The 17493-nt window shown below is 41.4% G+C and overlaps 2 protein-coding genes across 2 annotated transcripts in view; one reads left to right on the forward strand and one right to left on the reverse strand.

The window, feature by feature from the left end:
* Positions 1-6082: 6082 nt before the first annotated feature.
* ogfod2 (2-oxoglutarate and iron-dependent oxygenase domain containing 2) lies at positions 6083-9059 on the forward strand. The gene is made up of 7 exons (XM_071918681.2): positions 6083-6217; positions 6348-6404; positions 6897-7007; positions 7101-7200; positions 7311-7435; positions 7578-7835; positions 7935-9059. The coding sequence occupies exons 1-7, from the start codon at positions 6083-6085 to the stop codon at positions 8193-8195; spliced, it is 1047 nt and encodes a 348-aa protein (XP_071774782.1). The 3' UTR covers positions 8196-9059.
* A 964-nt stretch (positions 9060-10023) lies between these two features.
* The window catches only part of slc4a5a (solute carrier family 4 member 5a), a 26444-nt gene continuing 18974 nt past the window's right edge, over positions 10024-17493 (reverse strand). Inside the window, exons 17-23 of the mRNA XM_078285096.1 lie at positions 15455-15633; positions 15181-15253; positions 14652-14720; positions 14000-14173; positions 13171-13338; positions 12988-13046; positions 10024-10189 (exon numbers count right to left, since the gene is read on the reverse strand). Of these exons, the coding sequence (XP_078141222.1) occupies positions 10024-10189; positions 12988-13046; positions 13171-13338; positions 14000-14173; positions 14652-14720; positions 15181-15253; positions 15455-15633 (888 nt within the window). The remainder of the gene's footprint in view (positions 10190-12987; positions 13047-13170; positions 13339-13999; positions 14174-14651; positions 14721-15180; positions 15254-15454; positions 15634-17493) is intronic.

Consider the following 17493-nt stretch of genomic DNA (forward strand, 5'->3'; position numbering starts at 1 on the left):
CTCTAAATTATGTTCAAAATGAATCTCCTCACCTGGTTAAGCACGAGTAAACCCTTGACATGGACCTGGGGCCTATACTACGAAGCAAGTTCAACAAAGTCAGGGTATGTTTGAGTTAGCCGGCTTCACTAAACCTAACATTGGCGATCCTGGATAACCGGTCTCACGTAGCTGGTTATCAACTGGCTCTGTCAACCCAGGATTTACCTATCCAGCTATGAGCACGTTCACATGAAAGAGGCGGGGTTTGTAACAAATAGCCAATCACTTGCAACATGGACAGATCCAGATCAGACAATTCGGAGAAGATAAGATGAAACTACTGATCCCCGTGGGGAAATTAGATAGTTGTGCAGCAAAAGTAATATGATTCAGTGGGGAAAAGGACATAGAATATAAGCGCAAAACTATAAAAATAAGTAATAGCCTAAAAATAATAAAATAGGCTAATCAAACAATAAAAGCCATAAACAATAGACCTAATTATAGGATGATATAAGCCCTAATATTTCCTGCTGACATTTTCAACATGGGTATCGGAAAGAAATGGATAGCTAACATTGGGTTCTTCTCTCAAGAAGAACAAAGTCTTATAATGAATAACTGTCAGCATTACAAAACATAACCGCGAAAAGTAAAAGTTGTTTCTGCTTCCAAGGCTAGAGAGGATTACTGGAGGAACTGCCCCGTCATTAGGACACAGTGGGCATATTTTTCATTGATAAAATAGTTTGTGGACACATTGAGGCTGTAAAAAGATTTTCTATTCATAAAGTCGGCCTCATGTTCTTCGGGGCTGCGGTAATGGAAAATGAATAGCCGACATTGAACCAAACACTGTTGGAAATCCAATTAAATAAAGTCAGCGCAATTAATATATGCAACAGTAACTTTAATCCATTAATAATATGGTCAATTAAGTAGCCTACCTGCTATATCTCCGATATAATAAGTTATCATGGAAAACAACGTGATTCTACTGGTCTGTAAACACGTCGCCCTGCGAACAGCACTTCTTACTGTCTGTTCATTCAAAAATAACAGGTTTCAGTTTTTTATTGGGATTTTCATTTGTATATTTGTCCATATCGGGATCCTGTAGGAATGGTGACTCCCTGTTTCCAGAGAGCTGATTGGTCAGAAGGCCTTTCATACGTTTTGATCCGATACCCTGAACTTAACCTGCTCCGGAGCAGGTTAGCCGTCCAGCATAAGTTACCATGGTGATCTACCCCGGTTAAAAGTGAACCACCTTCGTGAGACCGAAAAGCCAGGGTTAAACGCAAAGCTAGCTCGCTAACCCCAAATCCTGCTTCGTAGTATAGGCCCCTGGCTAGCAATGTGTGGCATGAACTTGACTCCCTGTGAGAAACACAAGACAACGTTCAACACAAGTGGAGCAACACGAGTGGAGCATAAATCACAAATGCAAAGTTTAGTCTATGATCTAACGTTAGCGAACATTTCTATCTTTACGTTAACTAAGTTAACTTGTTTGATGTTAACCCATGGATGTGTTAGCTGACTCCGTGCCATTATGCTAACCGTTATTACCAACGTTAGCTTAGCTCAACTTTATCCAGACTGAATCACTTCACATCAGATGTAAGATTTATACAAATAAAGCAAATGTTCTGTGATTGAATAAATGATAGAGTCATACCTGGACGATGGTTTCCCCGAAGAGCCGAGTCTGCAGCAGCAACAGTCAATCAGAACCTAGAACCTAGAAAGCTGCACATGAACGCGCCGTCGTCACGGTCGCTACGAGAATGCCACTAGACTCGTTCATGTGGGATAGGCGGGGCCAAGAAAAACACTACTGCGCAGGTGCTGTGGACACGGAAGTAGGATTCGTAAAAACTTTTTTGGCGTATGCGCTGGGTGAGCAACTTTCATTGGAATGAATGGGCCGCCATCTTTGAATGCCTCATCCATAGTTTAATACATCCATGGTTCAAACCAAGGAGGTTCTATATTAACTGGAGGATGAACGGGAAAATGGCCGCCCATTCATTTGAACGTAAGCTGCTCACCCAGCGCATACGCCAAAAAAGTTTTTTTCTTCCTGGTTTACTTCCGTGATGTGTGGCCCACGGACCATGCGCAGTAGTGTCTGCTTACGTATTCCCGCCAGGAGTAGCGCGCCCACGAGCGAGCTAGCGAGCCCAGTCGCACTCTCGTCATCAAGTGAGCAGGTCGGGAGCGAGCAGCTGCAGCTGGGAGTGTGGAACGGACGGTTTGGTGGGGGAGGGGCGAGAGAGAGCAGAGCAGAGAGAAGGAATCTCCTAAAATTAAAATCTAAAACTTTTTAGATGTCAACTTTTGATTACTCACCAGTCAATATTATATTAAATATTATAATATTAATACATATTTATATTAATACAATTAATATTTATATTAATATTATAATTAATTATATTTATATATTAATTAAATGTATTATATAATTCTATTAATATTTATATTAATACATATTTTAAGTATTCAGCCAGTAGTTGCTAGAAGTCATTTGCTTGCAACTCTAATTTCCACGTCATTATTCCATTGTGAGAAGTTGTCTTAAGTTTGTATTAAAAATAAAGATGTCATCACTTTTGTTATTACTAGGCAGGTTTCCCCAAGCATGAGCCCTGTTCCATAAAGCGAGTTTACCAAATAAGCCAGGCTTCTTTCAGTTAGTCTGACTCATTTTCAGTTGATTCGGTTCCATAAAGCAAACTCAACATAGTTCAAGCTCAGTTACTATGGCAACTTATGCTGGAAAACTAACCTGGTCCGGGGCAGGCTAACTGTCAGGCTAAGCCTGAGTTGTTGCTTAACCAGAGTTCCTGTAACACTGACCCGACGGGAAAGCCATGATTTTACCACTGACTTTCTGGCGTGCTGCTTATTATCTTATTTTACTTCAAAAAATTAAAGTTCATAGAAAATCAACTTAAATAAATAATAAATAATAAATAAAATAAATTATACAATGATAAATTATAAGATATAGACCTACGTGTTTAATTATATGGTATGTGATATCAAACATTTAGGCTTATGCTACATAAAATATGTCTCAATCTAAATTACCCCAATAGAATGACAATAGCTACATAAATAGTTAACAGTACAATTGCAAAAAATTATATTGACCAGAAATGTAGTATCTAAATCCACATGCCTCTATCCTCTATTTGCCCGATAGGAAACCGTGTTTAAAAATGTATTGGTTAATGTATTGGTTAATACATTTAAAACAATGTCAAAAAGTAAACTTAGATGTGTTTAGTGGGTGTATGGTTTTTCAATCAATACAGTAAAGGTCTATAAATAAAGACCTCAACCCATGTGTCGTTCTTTATCAGTCATGGCGTGTCCTTTCATTGATGAGTACTAGGTGGCATGGATTCAGACGCTGTTCCCCCCTCTGTTCCCTCAGTGACTGGCCTCCCCCTGTTCAGCTCCAAGGCCAGCTCCTCTGCAGGAGTTAAGTGTGCTGGTGGTGCCCCCCCCCCTCCCCCGGTGCCAGCAACATCACTCTTCTTTTTTGCAGCTGCAATTAATAAACATCATGAGACTGGACAGTTCTAGCATCAAGCTGATTATGCTTAAGTGCTTATATAGACTATAGGCATACTTACCATTCTGAACAATATTTTTATATTTAGTTTTCACTTGCTGCCACGTTCTTTTCTCCCCACTCAAGTTGTTGCTGTTTAAAAGTCATTCGTCAATCATTCATCAAATATACATAATATATACGTATATACAGGGGTTAAAGTGGGATTTGGCAGGTGGGGGAACCCTGTTTCGGGGGGGGGGGGGGGGGGGGGTAATTGGTGGGGAGGTCAGAAAAAAATAGTAATTTAAAACAAATTTCCTGCATCACCTAACCTCCTGGATTAAGTCAAGAAACAGCAACCCTGTATAATGTTAACCAAAAATGTAAAATTATGTTATATTACTAGATTTCAGCATTGAGGTGCTTACATTCATGATTTTGCATAGGCATACTAACCTAAAAACCTATTATTGGGAATCGCGAGAAAGTTTCAGAGCGACAGACACAGAGCGTCCCGTAACCATAGTAACTCACTCTCACTCCTGCCTGCGTGCGCACGGCGCGAGAGGAGAGGGAGAGACGCAGAAGAGCCGCGGACTGAGATTACTCTGAGCAGCATGCATGGGAATAAATTACAATATAATAGATTTGTGTATATTTCTCGCTATTCAAACCCAGAGAAATCCGTAATTTCATTCAAGGTAACGGTGCGTTTCATTTGGTCGCCTGTCAGTGGCGTCATATCCCCTTTACCCCCTAACTTCCGGGGAAACCATAGAACCTCCTTGGGTCAAGGTAGCCAAAATAAAAATGATAACTTCCGGATATAACTTTCAAAATAAAACGCTTATTGGTCAACGTGTGTTTCAGCTGTTTTGAGTATAGGATACCCTAACCCTAACCCTAACCCTAACCCTAAGGATATAATTATGGAAGACTGTATAGTAAATTGAACATGTAATTGCTATTTAGGCTATTTATTATTTATTTTCAAAAGCTCACACAACATAGGAGACAATCACTAAACTATGCAATAGGCTACCAGACAATTTGAAAGGATGTCCACTATCTTAAAAAAATCAACATTTCCTCTTAAACATGGATTAAACATATTAACCCTTAGAGATAGCACAACAACTGTATTTTCATACCATTTTGTTATTCTTTTGCCTGAAATGTCAGTGTTGTTGAAGCAACTTTGAAAGTCTAGCTTTACAAGCTAGTGCTACCAGCCTCAAGAGAAGTAGGTTTTGTTAACAAGTTAGTTAAAAAAAAAAAAAAAAGATCATAGGCTATTTTACATCTGCAATGTAAAATCACTTAACTGAAATGCCACTGCTTAGGACATTAAGGCCATTTAAAACTACTGTTTGAAAAAGTGGATGGAATGTTAACTTTCTGTTGTATGTAAACTTAAAATACAATTTAAAAAGGGTCGTAGTACTGACTTATTAAGTTTAAGTTTATTTATTTATATAGCGCTTTGAAAACAAAGTAATGTTTGTACCAAAGTGCATTAAACAGTAGAATGTACTAATGTGCTTTACAGAGATACAGAAATGCAAAAACACGCAAAAACACAACAATAATACAGAGGAACGTATAAAAAGGAGCAAACCCTTTTGTGTGTGTGTGTGTACACACACACATAATCACTAAAAGGCATACAGGCATAAAAACAAAATGTGACAAAGATCAATTGGAATTAAAAGCAAGGGAATAAAAATAGGTTTTAAGACGGGTCTTAAAAACAGTGACAGATTGGGATGAACTAATATTCCCAGGCAGACTAATCCACAGTGCGGGAGCTGCAATAAGGCCCGGTCCCAGCCCTTTTGAGACGGGACCATGCAGTCAACAGAGCTTGATGTGAGGACCTAAGGGACCTTCAGTCCTGTAGGGGGTGAGGAGTTCTGAGATATAGGCAGGGCCGAGACCATGCAGAGCTTTAAACACAAGCAGAGGTATTTTGAAGTTAATCCTGGAGTGTACAGGGAGCCATTGTAGGAATGCAAGGATTGGAGTGACGTGGTTTCTTTTTCTAACTTTGGTCAACAGTCTCTCTCAGTCTAACTCTTTCAAGGTCGGAGGGGGAAAGAAAGTGCCTAATTTTAGAGATAATCCTGATCTGAAAAAAGATAGATATCACAACTTAATTTATCTGTTTATCAAACAAGAGTTCTGTCTTCTTAATTTTTCAACTGCCAAAACAGTTGTAGCCTATCAAAAGGACAGAAAGGTAATAAACTACTAAAACACTATTCAAATTTGAGTTCTGCTGAACTACCACCAAGCTACTGCAAAATATAGTTACTACTAATTTTACTACTAGTGAAAAAAATGACTCCCAACACCTTTTTTTAGTGAAAATTTGTACTTTTATTTTGAAGGCAAAATCGCCTAACTTCCGGTACTACTCTGACGAACTTTGTCTGTCTTGATGCAGCCTGCTAGCTTGTCAGTAACCAATCAGCATGATTATGCTTTTATGTGTAACTCATTAAATTCTGTACTTTCTTGCGGGTAGTTATGAAAAACGAGGAGGATAGAACGCCAAAGTTTTACTTTTGTAACTGTTTCACCACTGACAATATTTTCCTGGACGACTACAAGCTCCATGTTCGCTTTGTATCGGAGCAGCAGTTCAGACTGGATTATCAAGCAGTACGTAAAAGCATCTTGTTCGTGACAACCTAAGTCATTTAGATTGTTGGTTAACGTTGGATGTTCCCTGGTGGCACACTGATATTCGAGTAACCGCAGCCATTTGTATACTTTGTATGTTGCATTGCAGGTGCTTAGAAGGCTTGGCTGTGTAACGGACCACCAGTTTGAGGATGTCCTCAACAAGGTAAGTGTTTGTGTGCGCGCGCGTGCGTGTGTGTGTATTTCTTACTGTGACATAAACTATGAATTTAGCTCAAAATGATATGTCAGCCTAAAAGCTAGTAAACTTGACAATTTTCGTGCAAAAATGACAAGTATTCAAAGTTTCCCCCATATTTTTATCGCAGTCAGGGTAGAAAAGCCTCTGAAACAGCAATTAGACCATCATGGGACACTAAAACTCCCCATTGAAACACTGAATACTAATCATAAATATAGTAATATATCCATTCATACATTCAAAACATACATACATTCATACATATTCATAGAATCTAATCATACTGTTACATTAGAATCAATTCAGGTTAAGGGCTTCCCATTGACAACCAGTGTACTATTGATCAAGTTTACAATAAATATGTAATCAATCAAAGTGTATCATAGCTTTAGGTGGGTTTACCCTCCACTACCTCCCCACTACACTGTTAACTAACTACATCAATGCTCTCTGTAGATTTCCCAGGAAGTGGAAAGGCGTAGGAGTCTTGGTGTGAAGTCTGCTGAGAGAGCTGCTGCTGTAAGGGACATTTACCGGCCCCTCCATCCTCATGTCTACCATCTACAGGTATTGACTGTATCAACCATCGGTAATAACGCCTCTAATAACGCATCATAACCATACCGTGCTGAGAAATGTCTGAACAGCGCCTTTCCTCAGGAGTCCTACCTGGCTCCGGAGTTCAAGTGGATTGTCGAGTATTGCCGGAGCGGTGATGCCAGTGAAGAAGGCCTCGCTGGTTTGTTGCAGGCAGAGGCAGGTGAGCTGGAAATGAAGTTGGTTTGTTTTTTGTTGACATCAAAATGGACCCATAATGAGTTGACAGACGTTTACATGCGTTGTGAAATTTATGTCACCATTCTGTCGTAGCTCCAAGGGTGTTTCGCTTCACCGTGTTTGAGAAACGCTTCTGTGAGGAGCTGATAGAGGAGCTGCAGCACTTTGAGCAGTCTGCGGCCCCCAAGGGAAGACCCAACACCATGAACCACTATGGGGTAATGTTTCCCTTTCTAAACCACCGAGTTAGTCCTAGTTAGTCACCACAGTGGGAACTCTGTCTGGGCCAGCTCACAGGATAAGTCTCCACTCCTAGGTAGGTCATCTCAGTCATGATATTCTCATTTTCTGTCTGCCCAGATCCTCCTCAACGAACTGGGGTTTGATGAGGGCTTCGTCACGCCTCTCCGGGAGCGGTACCTCCTTCCAGTCACCTCCCTGCTCTACCCAGACTGCGGGGGGCGCCGTCTGGACAGCCACAAGGCCTTTGTGGTTAAATACGACATGCACGAAGACCTGGACCTCAGCTACCACTACGACAACGCAGAGGTCACCCTGAACGTGTCGCTGGGCAAGGACTTCACCGAGGGCAACCTTTATTTTGGTGACATGAGACAGGTGACCCACGACTGTATGATTACAATACTATAATACTGCTACTACTACTGCTGCAAGAGTGCTAAACCATTACCAATGTGGTTTCGCTGCCCCCTGCAGGTGCCTTTGAGCGAGACCGAGTGCTCGGAGGTGGAGCACAGGGTGACGGAGGGCCTCCTCCACCGGGGCCAGCAGATGCACGGGGCCCTGCCCATCTCCTCCGGCCAGCGCTGGAACCTCATCGTCTGGATGAGGGCCTCGCAGGAACGCAACCAACTCTGCCCCATGTGCAACAGGAGGCCCACGCTGGCGGAGGGAGAGGGCTTCGCCGACGGATTCACCAGCCACTCGGGAACGGATGCTTCCTGTGTCTTAACGTAACACTCAGTCATGTGTCTTTATTAGGGTTAGACTGATATAATGTGATGAATATGATGCAGTTTGATTACATATTTATCATAGAATGAATCAATGCTACACTGGTTGTCTATGGGAAGCCTTTTCAGCTGAAGACACATGAGACATTTTGATCTGATTTCACACAGGTATACATGACTAATCATTATCATGGTGGTATCATTATTCTCCTGGGGTTCAGTGGAGAGTTTTAGTTTTTAGTTCAGTCTAAAAGCTGTTTCAGAGGCTTTTCCACCCTGACAAGAATACAGTTCTGGGGGAAACACTGAATACTGGTGATTCTGTGGAATTTTTTGGCATGAAAATGGTCAAATGTAAAGATATTTAATATCAAGACAAAGAATTGGCCAGCAGCAGCTTCAAAACAAATATATCAGTATCTGTATCAGCCTTCAAAAACCCACATTGGTTGAACCCTAGTGTTATAGATGTTTGTACTTTGTGCCAAAGATGATTTATAGAGGGAATGTGTGCATTGTATTTGAAAATCCAGGAAATTATATAAAAAAAACATCCAGTACGCAATCTTTTCCGACATTTATTTATGCTGTGTTGCCTTACTTGACAGTATCTATCAGTATCTGTCCAAAAGCCCATATTACAATGTTAAATTGCCCCTCCTCCAGTATAATGTGCTTGTTCTTGTCATAAATTGCAATGTTTTCAAAAGGCCGGCGGTAATTTGGTGTGTTTTCTCTTGACAAATTGTGTTAATGTGTTCTCGCAAAAAAAGCTTTCCGTACTATGAATAATGGAAGTGAATACACTTGTGATCATCAGTATGCAGCCTTTGTTATGGTCAAGTCAGACATTACAGTTAATACCATTCTCTCAGTACTGGGATAATACATATTTAAGGATGAACAACACTGTCATCGACACAAAATAATGTACTCATTGGATTATTTTTAATTACATAAACTATATCTGTCAATACAAGAATATCCTTTGTGTGCATTTCTTCATTGTCAAGTCATGTGCATCATTCTGCAGTGCTGAAACATACATAAACCTGTACGCTACAGTTTGAATCATAACTCCTTTTCAGCAACATCAGAACATCAGGACTTTTGGTTGTTTCTTTTTGTTCCAGGTCAGAGCGGCAGTATGGAGAGTTAACACTGGAGGTAAGAGGGAAAAGGAGAGCTAGTCTACAGCACATTCTCACACACACACCATAACACAGAAATATGCCAAATAACATGAAAGGCTAACATAATAAAAAGGCATGGCTTTGTTTGTACAGTGGTCATGGTTGACATTTCTGAAGTCTCAATGTCATTCAAAATGATTCTGTAAAACTTTTGGTGTTTGTTTTTACATTTTCTGCCTCAAACTGAAATTCATGTAAAATGAGTTTTGAGATCGCACTGCTTTCAAGTTCAATTACAATAATAGAATACAATAATATCAATATATAGCTACTATGTATAAATATAAATATCTTCACATAAAATATATTCTCATATACAGCACATACAGATAAATATTTCCCTCTCCTGCTTATGGCCATTTCCATTACATCATACAATATAGTCAGTATTCCATATATTCAAAGAGGGTTGTAGCAAAAATGCCCCGGTTTTAAAGCAGATGTAGTTGACATTTTGACTCTTTCACATCCATTGGAGCACCTTCATTTGAAGTACGTCTAATTCCCAGCCTGTGAAGGTGTCTGTCAGTCCATGCCACCTTGTCCTGTCTCTGTAAGCGTATTAGAGTCAGTGGATCAGCACTCTGGCTTTGTCCGGCCTCCAACAGCGGGTCCCGCACCCGCCTCGCGCCTTCCGCTTTACAACGTGGTCTCGCTGCTCATGTCCCGGTGGCGGTGGCGGTCGGTGTCCGAGTCGTAGTCCGACTCCATCTCGATCTTGACCTGCGGCACGGGGCAGGCCATCCCGTGGCCCATAGGCACGGCCGGAGACGACGGGCAGGAGATCTTCAGGTGCAGGGTGATGCTGGGGAACGGCAAGCTCCGGGTTATCATACACACACCCTACAGCCAAATACACTGAGGAGACTAGAGGGGGGTGGGGGGAGCGGGGTTCAATCATGTGGCATCGTGACCCGAGAGTCTGCAGGTTTTCATTCCAGCCAAACACAGCAGATGATTCCTCTGATGAGTTCCCGCTCTCTGGGGGGAGCAGCAGCTGCCGTGTTTACTTGGATTGAAAACCCGCAGGCTCTCGGGTCACGATGCTCCGTGATTGAGAATGGGAGGTAATCTTGGGCCTGAACGGGGAGCCGGTGAGTTGTGGCATAGAGCAGCAGAGGATAAGAGAGTGAGGGGAGAGGTCAGGCAAAGGTCACATACCATGAGCATGGGCGCTTTCCGTACCCTAACCCTGAGTGAGTCCAAATTTGATCTTGTTGTTTTTAGCGTTATAATGGAGAGCAAAGATCAGGGAAAAATCACCAGGGACCAGTTTCTCAAAACTTTCAGTGATTGGATTGGATTAAATCTGAACATTTGTCAAAACTGAGATAGGGTCCTTGAATTGATGAATGAAAATGGTTGAAATGAGAAATGGGAAGTTTTCTTGTGAATTTGTTTGAATTTGTCATCCAAATTTTGTCTTCATGTTCTTATACACTTGTGCAGATAATTGAGTAAAAGTAACATACAAGCTGTCTTTTACACCATTTCATCTAGTTCACTCATGTCTTTTTGGCCGAACAACATTATTTGAGGTCTATTTAAAGACTGACAAACTGGATTCTGTACTCTTGATGTCACGATGAACCAGAATGATCTGTTCTGATCATTTTTTTTTTAAAACTGACTCAAAATAAGCAAGATCATTCAGATCCTGGAGTGCAAAGAAGGTGATTAGAATATCTGTATAATTCCGATCTGACCAGATTAAAGGTTTTGAAAAACTGGACCCAGAAATCTATTTTGGAAGCCATATTGAAAGAAAATCATCAATGCTCCCTCTAAGCTGATACGTCTAATAATTGATCACCCTGACCAGATAATAATATCTTGTCAGTCATCAGTCATTGCTCCACTTTGTCTCCAGCAATGTAGCTGATATAAGCAGTTTTGGAAGTTTTGGTGGTGAATGATATCAGATGTAGGGACTTTGCTATAGCTGATGGTTTAGTGAATCAATGCCCCTGACCTGTCTGCTTTGTGATCAATGTTGGGACTTTTTTTTGTCCTGCACACACCTTTTAAGGCGTGTGAATTATAGCCAGGCATAAAGCATTCAGTAAGTGAAAATAACACACTTTTTTGGATTTAAATCAACAACAACCGACAAAAACAAACTCATAACTCGTCAATCAAATTGTGTCAATTCCAAACCATGCCTCTTTCAAAGCAATGCAGACACGACGGGCAACTCTGAAACCTTGGATCTCCCACAAAGAAGAAAAAAGACAGAGGCAAAACATTGATAAACACTTAGGGAAATGTGCTGTGCATATTAGGAGCAAAGGGCACCGGAAATAACGTCATCAACTGAACTTTCAACGCAAATATTTCCATTTAAATTGCTTTCACTCCGGGGGAGTGCAGCAGAGAGAGAGAGAGAGAGAGAGAGAGCTACATTTCACATGCAGATATGGCAATCATACACTGACTGCTAAGCAGATTTAGCACACGGAGGAAAAAGAAACAACCAAAACACTGATGCATGTTGCAGACTAAATACAGCAGTATATGAACTAGCGTAGAATAAATCCCTTTATCTACTAGAAAACAAAACAGACTTCAAATAATTAACATACCAGACATTCATTTTTATTCATCTATTTAAATTCCACACATTTGTATCTAAACAAAGGACCCTATTCAGTGGCTTGGAGGCATGGAGCGCACTACACAGAATGCGTCCAACTCATTTGAATTCATCACAGCATGCGACCTTTCACCTCTACTCAACTTTCAGAACATATTCATACTAAAACACATCAATAAAGGATTTACAATACGCTGAATTATGTGTAGAAAGAGACATTTAACACATGACACGGGAAGAGTGGCAGCGAGGATTATACAGTACATTACAATTATCTGCATTGCCTTAAAGTGCATGGAGAGGAGACTATAGGGTGAAATATTATGACACAATAATGACACTTCAGCCCAGCCATGACAGTGAGGGGAGACTGTGGCTGTGTGGGGAAATTGTACATGTAGTTATGAATAATTTGGCTCAGAGTGTGTGTGTGTGTGTGTGTGTGTGTGTGTGTGTGTGTGCGTGCGTGTGTGAGTGTCCACCCATGAAAGTGGGCTATGTGTATGAGCTGCATTTAATCTGGAAATGAATGAATGAACAAAGGAAGGGAGGAATGAAGGAATGAATGAACTGTAACCGGACTTTCTATTATTATTATTATATTGGACGTTTAATAAAATAATGAATTCATTTGGATGTTTGAACTGCAAGCTACAGTATGTTCCCAGTACATATTATTTGAAGTAGGCCTACAGGAGACATAATTATGATTTCTCATAATTTAGCATTATCATTTAAATATTTGAGGCTTTTTGACAATCTATTCAGTTAAACCATATTGTTTTGTTACATAATCAGTAGAATAACCTCAAATTATGGATTTTTACTGATGTTATGACTAAGTTTCACACAGATTACAGTATGTTGATGCCTATGCCCGTGTGTTAAAGTGCACTGTACATTATGGGATGTGTGTGGCAGTGGGCTGGCAGTGCGCTGCCCACTGGGACTGGGCAACATCGGGGTAGACCAGGTCTTTGTAGGGGATGTGCAGTTTGAGGACACAGTACCTGCGATCCAAGTCCGACTCGGAGCTGGGGGAACAGTTGGAGTAGGGGTGGTACTTGTCCTGCGTGCAGACACACACACACACACACACACACACACACACACACACACAGGTGACAAGATCAGAAACTCATGTGAGTACCCAAGCCTCCTGCGGGGGGCAGCAGCGGCTCGCGTCTCCTCACCTCGTCCTCGCTGTCGTCCGGCTTGGCCTTCTTCTTGTCCTTCCCCTTCTTCTTGTCGTCCTCCTTCTTCTTCTTCTCCTTCTCGGGCAGGAGGTCGTCCAGCCAGGCCAGGTCGTGCTGGGAGAAGACCATGTCCAGCATCTTGCGGACGCCCATCAGACCCAGGATCTGAGGGTTTCCCACACAGAGACACATTGCCACACAAAGCCTCCTTTTTTTTTCCGCCTGACATTAGCATCTCCTATCTGGACTGTGTCTAGATGCGATTTAGCTGGGTGACATTTACCGGTGGCATTAACATGCATCTCTGGTACACACACAGTGATATCAGATTTCAATTTCCCAGATCACTTCCTCTGCTATCGTTTACATCCTTTAACACTGACTTTAAACAACCTTGTTGTCCTCCATCCACAAGTATCCTGACAATCCATTTTTGACAAGGACGTTATTACTGTTTCTGTAGTGTTTTTATGCGGATTGGAGGTGCATTACGTTTACATTTTGGCCACATTCATCTCTGAGGATCTTCCATGCATCTTGGGTGAACTTACACCGGGATTTGATGCATTTTTGCGATTACAATCTGATGTTAAAACCCGGTGTACAGGGGATTCATTAACAGCTTTGCCTCACATCCACCACCCACAATACAACAACAAAGGATCCCTCAATTATGCATGGATACGCTTCAGGGCAACAACAAAAGTAGACCTCAAAATAGCTGGCGTTAACGTCAGGAAGGTGTGAGGGGATGTTTTAGAAAACTTGCGCCGACTCCAAATCCCCCTTTCAGCTCCCAAACGAGAGAGTCCACTACGTTTCGTACCATGACGGGGAAGATGATGGCCAGGAAGGTGGATTTGAGGATCCAGAGCACGGCCAGACAGGTGATCTGGACCAGCGTGAAGAGGTGGACCCGCCTCAGGGGCACGTGGCGGAGGAAGGAGAAGTCGGGCTGGTGCTTGGACGGCATCATGTACAGCTTGATCCGGTCCCAGAACTGCGGAGGACGAGCAGACGAGGAGACAGAGGGGGAGAGAGAAGGAGGAATATTAAGGCATTTTGGGGGTGGGGGAGGGGTGTTCCGTGACATTTTGGTTGTCTGGAGGAAAGCTGTTGAATAGCACCTGGTCTGGCACACACTCTCACTCAGCCCTTTAAGCTTTTCACCTCATCTAAATGCCTGGGCAAAATTGTTACTCTGGATGTCGTCCATGACGATGAGTCATCTGGCCATCGGAACACACACACACACACACATGTAGGTGCATCTTAAATATCCTCCAGTTTTTCCATTTCACATAATCTGCACTTTTGCCAAATTTGGAGGCTTTATACTGAATAGTCTCTGCCTGCTTTTTTGCTCGGCATCTTTAAATAAAAGCACTTTCCTGCACGCTCTCAAAAAATCAAACGGGACGGGAAAATAACTTGGTTTATTATTAAAAATATCATTGGCTGCTGGCAAAACACCACACCTGGATGCCGCTGAGGGAAGCCACGCCCATGTAGAGGAAGACACCGTACAGCACCGGCATGGGGATGAACTACAGCCAGAGGAAAGGGACAGAAAACCATGTTGGAGTCGTTTTACACTCATAGTTTAGGCATTTAGCAGGGAGGCAATAGGTTGAAATTCCTAGATCGGCAACATTATAAGCAGTGATGTAGTGGGTAATAAAAAGGAGGGTAAACTATGGTCATTATAAGGCAAACAACCACCAATATGAACAAAGATCATACATAAATTCAGGCTTTTTTTTCCCTTTTCCTCATACAACATACATCAGTTTCACTCTGATGTATACCATGAATTCATGTCATAAAGATTTATGTCGGCCTAAAAATGTGAGTAATCTGAGTTTAGGTGGGTTCGCCCTCCACTACACCCCCTGATCACAAGCAATAGGAAAAGAGCGCAGGGGTCAAAGCCACAGCGCCTGGACAATACGTGTAATAAATCAAAACAAATCCCTCTGATTCACCCACAACAATATAACCTCCTACCTGAAGCACTGGAGCGAGGAAGATGGAGACTCCGGTGAGAACAAACACCAGAATGCCCGTCAGTCTTTGCTCTCTGTATATTGGATATCGAGGAGGAAGAAGCACATAAGAGTCGGTCGAGCCAATTTCCACAAGCCTCTTTTTTTTCTCTATTTCAAACTACAAAGGGACGAGGATGAGTCGGAACAAACCTCCCGCACCGTGATATTGACCTGAAGGGTTTATTTTTCCTATCTAGGGAAATACTTTTCGGGAAGTCTCTCCGCGGACTGACCTGACCCCGAGGAACTGCGGCTGCTCGCCGGGCGCGCTCGACTCGCTCTCCATCTTCAGGGAGTCGATGTGGGCGATGGAGATGACGGTGGCGGCCACGTACCAGGGCAGGCCCATGAAGGAGCAGGCGGCCATGAGGACGCCCACCCAGAACAGATCCAGGTGGTAGCCGCAGCCTTTCTGCCCCGGGACGCCAGAGAGAGAGAGAGTTAATACTGACACAGAAAAGGGCGTTTCATTCCGTCAACTTTTTTTGCTTATGCTTGTGCGGTGTTATCTATTTTTAAAAAAGAGCCCTTTGGGGTTAAATATTTAAAAAGATAGAACGTGCATAAGAGTTGTACCTGATGGTTTGTCAAATTTTGCTCAATAAGATGCTCAATATCTGAGAACTTTATAATTCCAAGTTCATGACTTCCCCACACATCCCCACATTTTAGGAAATATGTCAATAACAACACATACTGCCACAAAATATGTTGTTTTTAACCAGGGTTTGACCGATATAGGTTTTTGAAGGCAGATACAGATACTGATATTTATTTTTGTTATATTTCACGTTCAATATCTTCAAATTTGACCATTTACAGTTTTTCTCAGTCGCTTTGGTACATTTCTCGAATCATCCTTAACATTTGCAAAACAGTAAGTGCATTTCTCGAAACAATTCGTACAAACAGCACCACACAATGGATTACCTGCAAAAGCCCGTAACTTGCTCAAAATCCTTAGTCTATCTCTCAAAAGTAAATATTTATGTCAATGAACATGTCAGTGCCATCAGAATGACAAGTCCTTGTGTCATTGTTTACAAACAAGATCGTCAAAATGCTTAGCCATGTTGTCAATATAACAGTGTACTCTGTAAGTATTTTCTGATGTAAACTATGGCTAAGGTTTTGATGACAATGACTGAAAATGCACAAGGCTGCACTTTTTCTGTATGGCATATATTCATACATACATTACTGTATGTGGGAGATTGATTGCAAGAGATTGGACAGGATTCACATTTACGCTTTTACTGTTTGTACTGTAATTTGTTGACAGACCATGTCATTGCGATACAGAAAAGAAAAAGACAAGACTGTTTTACAACACTGCATAGCACAAAGGAAAAAAATACAAAATTAGAAATGTAAACATAGGAAACACCCCTTAGGCAGAACTGTACATGCAGCGCTGTATGGGGAATTACACTGCAGTCTTTCTACACCTCCTGACGTTCCTGTCTGTCTGCTATTTTAGAGAACTGGTTGATCATTGGTTGATCTAATGCTTCACACATTCCCCTTCATTAGTGAAAGTCACCTGAGAGCAATTCATCAATTCAGGACATACTTACAAAAAAAGGCTAATAGAAATGTATAGAAAATATGCTTGACAGATTATGACAACTGGTTCAACCATTTTGCATGTAATGACTTATGCAATGAACTAATGCCTAGATGTTTTGGGGGGTAAGACTATTCAACAGAGAACCAGTATAATACATTTTGATCAACATGACATAAGCAATTGATAATGTAGGAAACAGCAGACAATTGTACATAATCATTTGCATGAATGTGCCAAGCATTTGCAATTTGTTCAAAAGAATGAGAAATTGCTTTTATGATGTGCACAAGTGACTAGATGATGTGGAGGTTGAACAAGTAGTTTTGAGAATTTCAATTCTGATCTGAGAAATGTACCAAAGCAACTGAGAAAAACTATAATTGCAACATAATGACCAAAAAAATACAAGTATTTTGTGTCAGGAATTTATTCTAGTCAGGGTGGGAAAGCCTCTGAAACAGCATTTAAACCATCATGGGACACTGAAACTCTCCAATGAAACCCATAAGAATAAGAATAAAACATATTCATGCTTGTGCAGAATCCAATCAAAATGGTCTCATTAGAATCAGGTTAAGGGCTTCCCATAGACAACCAGTGTAGTATTGATCAAGTCTACAATAAATATGTAATCAAACAAACTGCATCATATCCATCATATCAGAGTGGGACAACACTGACTGCCTGATATCACATTTTTAA

This window comes from Centroberyx gerrardi, chromosome 8 (assembly GCF_048128805.1).
Source record: "Centroberyx gerrardi isolate f3 chromosome 8, fCenGer3.hap1.cur.20231027, whole genome shotgun sequence".
NCBI classification, from domain to species: domain Eukaryota; kingdom Metazoa; phylum Chordata; class Actinopteri; order Beryciformes; family Berycidae; genus Centroberyx; species Centroberyx gerrardi.

What these genes read in the sequence shown, in the direction of transcription:
- ogfod2 (XM_071918681.2), top strand. Translation starts at nt 6,083, where the DNA reads ATGAAAAACGAGGAGGATAGAACGCCAAAGTTTTACTTTTGTAACTGT. An exon ending in TTTGTTGCAGGCAGAGGCAG is followed by an intron (nt 7,201 to 7,310) that starts GTGAGCTGGAAA and finishes ATTCTGTCGTAG; the next exon opens with CTCCAAGGGTGTTTCGCTTC. An exon ending in ACACCATGAACCACTATGGG is followed by an intron (nt 7,436 to 7,577) that starts GTAATGTTTCCC and finishes CTGTCTGCCCAG; the next exon opens with ATCCTCCTCAACGAACTGGG.